The 6,609-nt window shown below is 53.5% G+C and overlaps 1 protein-coding gene across 1 annotated transcript in view; it reads left to right on the top strand.

The window, feature by feature from the left end:
- The window catches only part of PLXND1 (plexin D1), a gene marked incomplete at both ends in the record, with an annotated part of 21,791 nt that extends 15,514 nt beyond the window's left edge, over positions 1-6,277 (top strand). The window contains 5 exons of the mRNA XM_009697923.1: positions 317-380; positions 1,777-1,811; positions 3,565-3,669; positions 4,496-4,659; positions 6,130-6,277. Of these exons, the coding sequence (XP_009696225.1) occupies positions 317-380; positions 1,777-1,811; positions 3,565-3,669; positions 4,496-4,659; positions 6,130-6,277 (516 nt within the window). The remainder of the gene's footprint in view (positions 1-316; positions 381-1,776; positions 1,812-3,564; positions 3,670-4,495; positions 4,660-6,129) is intronic.
- Between the last annotated feature and the right edge of the window lie 332 nt (positions 6,278-6,609).

The raw sequence follows: 6,609 nt of genomic DNA, 5'->3' as shown, positions 1-6,609 counted from the left end.
TTTCCTCTTCGAATTACCTGGTGTCAACATCCAGAAATGTATCTTGGATACATGTATTTGCCTGATTCCCATCGGATTTGAGAACCTCACTATCTTGTATTTGCATTTAAAAAACCCCTTCCACGCAGGGCAGTGCCGTTACTGCCGGTTTCCAAGCTGGGGAGTATGGGCAGGGCAGGTGCCGAGGACGTTTGTGGCAGAGCAGTGACTGTGCCAGCGTCCCCCCGCTCCCAGGATCTCTCCGGGGCTGTCCCCAGCTCCACGGGAAGCACCATTAAGGCCCCCCATCACCGACGTCTGCTCTTCCCTTCTGCAGATCCCCGAAGGGGCGTCACTGGCCATGAGTTTGTCGGACAAGAAGGACAGCACGCTGAGCAGAGGTAATGTCTCACTTCTCTTCCCCTGTTGCTGGTGACTGTGCAGAAACACTTGTGTTTTTAGAGGGGTGTCTCTGGCCAGGGATGCTGAGCCAGCAGCCAGCCCCCCTGCCTGGACGTTGCGGTGTGGTGTTAGCCTGTGCAGGGCTGGCTCTGGTGTTACTGGCGCTCGTAGAGCACCCTTTTGTCATGGTGCATGGGGCAGAGCTGGGCATCGGCCGGGCCACCTTTGTGCCAGGGAAGACAGTGGGCGCAGACAGGGGACGCCATTGCCGAGTGAGCTGGCCAGGCGGCAGCCCGTTTAGACATTGTCAGGACCCCCTGCCCGTCACTGCCCATCCCTGCACGGCTGCTGCTGGGCTGTGCGCTGCCCCTTCCCCTCCGCAGCGAGTGCTCCCCACCAGGTGCAAGCAGGGGAGCTCCAGTCGGACCGAGGGTACAGGCGGCAGGTCCAGCTGCGGAGGTCACCGATACCCGAGACTCTGGGACTGACCCGGCAGAGTGGGCAGCTTCCACACCCCTTCAAACTTTAAGGCTTATCTACGTCACTTGCAAAAGTGGGGGTTTGTGCCCGCTTTTCCTTCTGTAGGAGAAATTAAGAAGGTCTGGGAAGTATACATTTCTGATATACACATGGCAGGAGATGCAAGTGTCATGCTTGTGGTTTTGCTTTAAAATATGTTATCCAGTATCCTCCTCTCTCTCCTTGCTGCAGTGCTGAGTGCTTTCCCAGCCCTTAAGACAGAGGTATTTGCACCTTTCATCTCACATCCTTATTAGGGGTTTGCATTCAATCTGTGCTAACAAAGTGAAAAACCCACTTGATTGGAAAAGCCCTTTCCCTCCCAGTTAGGCACGTTCAGTTTCTTGCCAGCGTATTTCTAGGTTTCAGGCTGTGCAGAGAGTCAAAATAGACCAAGGGAGACAAAAATTCACATTGGACAAGGAGTTTCAAACCCCGTCTGCAGGCCACCTGCACTGAGCCTGTCTCTGCAGCGGGAGTCCTTTCGCTCGCTGAGCGAGCAGCTCTCGGGGCTGCAGCTGCCCCGATGATGAGGCTGGGAGACGGCCCAGGGTGCGCAGGGCTGCGGGGCACAGCGGGGCAGTGCAGGGCACCACGACGCAGGAGTGACCCTGTGCTGATTCTGCTCTCGGGTCCCTCTTAAAACACCACTTGGGAGACCTCAAGTCCTCCTTAAAGTACTTCCTGAGGTACTTGCCACGTGTCCCAGAAGGCAATAAACAACCCCAAAACAAAGAAGAATGCTGAGGTCACTTGCGGTGGGAACACCAGCTCAGTGTTGGGGTTCTTCGGGAAAGCAAAACGCATCTGCAGAGGCGGGTTTTAGTTTGGATCCCCCAACTGAGCCGCTATGTCTCTCTCTCTCCTTCTCCACAGTGAAGGATTTGGACACCGAGAAGTACTTCCACTTGGTAAGTATCCCAGTCCTGGCTGCGGAGGCTGGTGGGTGCATGGCAGGAGTCCGCTCTCCTCTCCTGCCCTCCCGGGGAGCGCTGCTGGGAGCAGAGCCATCGCTCCGGGACGCCCGCTCTGCAGCACGGCAGTGCCACGCGAGGGGATGGGTCACAGCGGCGGCTCCGCTCCCCCAGACCCTCCCGGTCCTGTGAGAGCGAGGATGGTGGCGGAGTGCGGGCGTAGCCCAGCTGAAGGGGGCTGGCGGGGTGCTGGAGGAAGGGCTCCTTGCGGCAGTGGAGGGCTGCCCACCTAATCTCCTGCGTATTTCGACATATTTCACCTTTATGATGGCTGCCCGTTAGCAGACAATGGAATCTGTTGCTTTCATCCCTGCAAACGGGTGCCAAACAGGCCGTTTCGTCTCCGGCGGCAGCCGGTCCCTGCTGCACTGGGGCGGGCAGGCCCTGGGCTGTGGTGAGCCCTCAGCCCGGCAGCAGGGCCAGGTTGTCCTCTGGTGCCAGGCTGGCTGTCGGGCAGACATCCCGCCAGAAGGCGACAACCTGGAAAGCGCTGGGAGCAAAGAGGTGGCCAGTTGGACCGTGTGCGTGCAGAGGTCCCTCGTCTCTTCTACACTTTAGTCTGTGGGTCCTGTTTTTTCAGTGTATGTGATGAAAGAGGAGACAATCTTCTCAGCCGTGCTGATATTAACTTAATTCATCTCTGTGGGCTGGAACATCAGATGTGATGAACAAGCTGGATCAGGGCTTGTTAATTTTCTTCAGAGGGGCTCAAAGAGGCGCAGCAAGGTTATCTGTAGAGAAGCTTTCGTACTGCAGGACATAGTAAAACATTACCAGGATGGAAAAGTAATTGTTGTGCCTGATCTAGCTGTCAGCAGCCACAGAGAGCTCAGGAGTGCGGTCAGAGCGCAGCGCAGCCCCGTCGGTAGCACACCATGCAGCCTTGGTCAAGTCACCTACCGGGAGCTCCTGGCACGCTGCCTGCTTCCCAGGGCTGGGGAGATTTATTAGTTCCTGCCTGTGCACCACACTGGAAGTACGAAGTGCTAAACATTGCTAAAAGCTGTTACGAAAAAGTGTCATGGACAACAACAATATTTTATAGCCTGATTTTTTTTTCTCTGTTAAGTTTTCCATGCTAAAACAGAGTACAAACACACAGTGCGTGCATGCATGTGCATGCACACACACACGTACACGCAGCACAAGGAGGGAGAAGGGATGGGAAACCGAATGTGCACATGTGAAACAGTGCCAAGATGGACTTAAATGGCTTGCTAGGTCATTACAGGGCAGTCAATAACTGGCCTGACCAGTGGAACATTTATTTCTGTTTTTAAAAAGGCCAGGGTAGGAATAATGGCTGATCGTTCTTGCACTGTTTCCAAATCTAAGAAAAGCTGGTTTCCTTGGAAGCCTTGTGCATTGCTTCTGGGAGCCTAAACTGCAGCCACACAGGAGTGCTGCACAGAGACCAGGAAAGCGAGCAGACGAACACGCGAAGTGAGATTGATTGTTTCATTTTCTTTGTCTAGCTTGAGAGAGGCAATAAAGAGCGCAAGAGAAACAAATGTCAGAAAAACTGAGTATTATGAATCACTTTTTTAAAGCCACATAAGGGTGAATCTATAACACAGTAACTGCTTTTTAATTGAATTTTATATGCAGTTGAAATTCTATATTTAAAGGAAAATTCAGTGTGACACTTCTAGAGAGGAGCACTCTGAACATGTGTTTTATATCGGACCAGGTTCTCCCAACTGATGAATCAGTTGAACATAAGAAGTCCCACAGACAGAGCCATAGGAAGAAAGTTCTACCAGAGATCTACCTGACCAGGCTGCTCTCCACAAAGGTAGGAGACGGGATGCCCTCGTTCGCAGCAGGTGGGATTGTTGTTTGCAGTCTGTAGTGAGAAGCCTGCTCCAGGGAAGGAGCGCGGCAGGGCCGGTCGCTCTCGAGAGGCGGTGGGACTCTCGGGTCCTGAACGGCTGGAGCGTGTTTAGCGAGGCTGCCAGGCACCAGTGGCTCCTGGGGTTCCCTCCAGCTTTCCAGCTCGCCCTCGGAGCAGCAGTGCTGCTGTGTGAAGCCCCACAAGATCTCCCCGGGCTGGTCTGGGGTCTGTGCACATGAAAGGGATGCTGACGGCCTCAGGGCTCATGATGCGCAGTTTAGACCTGAACCCATCTCCCTAGTGAGAGATCCTGCTGGGAAAGGAGATGGAGATGCTCAGCTCTGGAAGGAGCGGGAATGTCTGTGCGATCTTAATTCAGATTTGAACTTCCCCACTCTCTGCGAGTGCTCAGCTCCAGCAGTTGGGCTCCCAGCCCATCTTTAATCCCAGCATGATGCCTCACTGGAGCAGAGATCACAAGAATGGCCAGCAGTCTCTAGTCTTCTTTGTATTTACTGTGCAGAACAATCACAGATGTGAGATCCTAGCAATAAGAAAGAAAAATCTCAATGCCAAAAGAAATTAAACCCAAATGCAAGCTAATTATATCACTATGCACAAACAAACCTTTCCCTCCCTGCTTTGGCATCCCCTTTCTCTTCTGATTTATCCAACTGGCAGCAGAGGATTTCCCCTTGTGCACAGCAGTCGCAGCCCCTCACGCTGTTTTCCTGGGCTCCAGTGCTGCTGCTTTCCCCAGTCTCCATCGCGTGCGTTTGTCCCGCAGGGCACGCTGCAGAAGTTCCTGGACGACTTGTTCAAAGCCATTCTCAGTATCCGAGATGATAAACCACCTGTGGCCGTGAAGTACTTCTTTGACTTCCTAGAGGAGCAAGCAGAGAAAAGAGGGATCACAGATCCTGACACCATGCACATCTGGAAGACCAACAGGTTTGGAAGAAGAAATCTTTTCTTTCTTTCCTTCCATCTCTCAGGAGCAGCAGCTGCAAAGCCTTGGTGTCCTGGACTAATCATTAGGTTGCTAAAAGTAGAAGAGGGACTTGGAAAACAGGAGGGGTGGCAGAGGGGGCGGCGAAAGATGAGGCCAAACACAGGCTTGGAGAGCTTTGAACAAACACAGAGCTCAGGGGAACAGCAAGCTAGAAGAGGAGGCATAGGCAGATAAAGGGCAGAACGAACCAGCACATTGATACAAATAAAGGAGAAACAGAAGAGGGATGGGGTGGCGGGAGACCCCAATGCTGTACGCTCCAAGCACTGGAGATCTGAGACAGAGTCCAAAATCATGTCAGGTTTTAAAACATCATGGAGATTTTAAAAACAGCATATTTGGCTCCTTTTCCTTTGCTTTCTGGCTTTTCAGCCCTCGGGGGCACTTTCCCGACGTAGCTCTGTAACCAAGCTGAGACTGCAGGGTATTCACAGGACTGCAGGAGCTGGTGCCGTGACAGTAGCGTGCTGGTGGGCACCGCAGCACTGGGGACCAGCCGGGAGTGGTGCTGAGCGACATGGTGAGCAGCAGCAATGGCGGGGGGCGTCAAAGTGAAGGGGGGGAAATAGAGCGGCGGAGAAACCAGAAGATTTAACCGGGGAGGGCAGGGAGCTTGCAGGGAGCATCGAGGAGAGGCTCAGTACTTCTGAGGCTGCAGGGACAGTAACTGTTTCCAGCCCAACATGTGAAACTTAAAACCAGATTTGGTCGGGATAGCAGGCATGTGGACACAACCATTGAGCTCCAGATTTGCATCCCCTTCATTACCTTTAATTGCCAGTAGAGCAAAGACTTACAGCGGCTTTCACTCCTCAGCTGCTGAGGAGGGATGGTAGGAAGGGCAATCGACATACTGAAACTGTGTTGTGGCCAGATGAGCAGTGAAAGAAGTGGAGGAGAAAAGGGTGAGAGAGCAGCAAAAAAGACACATGAAATGCGTTTCACAAGGCCAGGCTTACCATCAGAACCAGATGACAGTTACTGTTGGGGAAGAAGGAAAAGGAGCTGACACCATTGCTACAAAAATCAGCAAGTGGGGAAGCCTGGTTCAACGGCCCCATGCAGGCAAACCTGCCAGTGTCACTCCTGGACCACCGCTGGCTCCGGGAGCTGCTGAAGGAGCAAGGGTATGTGCTCGCCTAGACAGGGCTGTACCTGAAGTCTCGTGTCCGTGCTGCGTGCTTCAGCCTGAAGAAATCTCTCTTTGGGGTGAAGATGTGTGCCTGCCCCTCTAGCTGGGCAGAGGGCCATACGCTACCAGGATGTGGTTAAATAGCAGAACCTGACTCCTCATTTTTTCCCTCTCCACTATTCACTTTCTATCGTCATTTTTCCTGCTTTTCCTCCCCCCTCTCTCTGGAGTACAAAAAATTCACCTGGCACGTGTTCCTGGCTTGTTTCCTTCGCAGCCTACCTCTGAGGTTTTGGGTCAACATCCTGAAGAACCCCCAGTTTGTCTTCGACATTGACAAGACAGACCACATCGACGCCTGTCTCTCTGTGATAGCCCAGGCCTTCATTGACGCCTGCTCCCTGTCTGACCTGCAGCTGGGCAAGGTACTGTACAGAGAGGACATCTCGATCCTGCTCGGGCAGTCATAGACACAGCCCAGTAGGGGTGGGAAGGGACTCCCAGAGGTCACCCGCTCCAACCTCCCCCAGCGGTGGGGCTGCCTGGGAGCCACTTGCTCAGGTTCATGCAGTTGACTTCTGGCTGTCTCCAAGGATGAATTCCCACCCTCCCTTCCCTACTACTTTGTTCAGGCTTGAGCTTGAAATTTGCCCCCCCCTCTGTCACAAACGGCGGTCAGGGCCTGGGAAGGCACGGTCACAGGCGGGATGGGCAAAGGGCAAGGCCCTAGCCCAGAAGGCTCGGAGGATGGAGGGAG

This window comes from Cariama cristata, unplaced genomic scaffold (genome assembly GCF_000690535.1).
Source record: "Cariama cristata isolate BGI_N322 unplaced genomic scaffold, ASM69053v1 scaffold24133, whole genome shotgun sequence".
Classification (NCBI taxonomy): Eukaryota; Metazoa; Chordata; class Aves; order Cariamiformes; family Cariamidae; genus Cariama; species Cariama cristata.
This window is presented reverse-complemented; position numbering and strand designations above follow the sequence as displayed.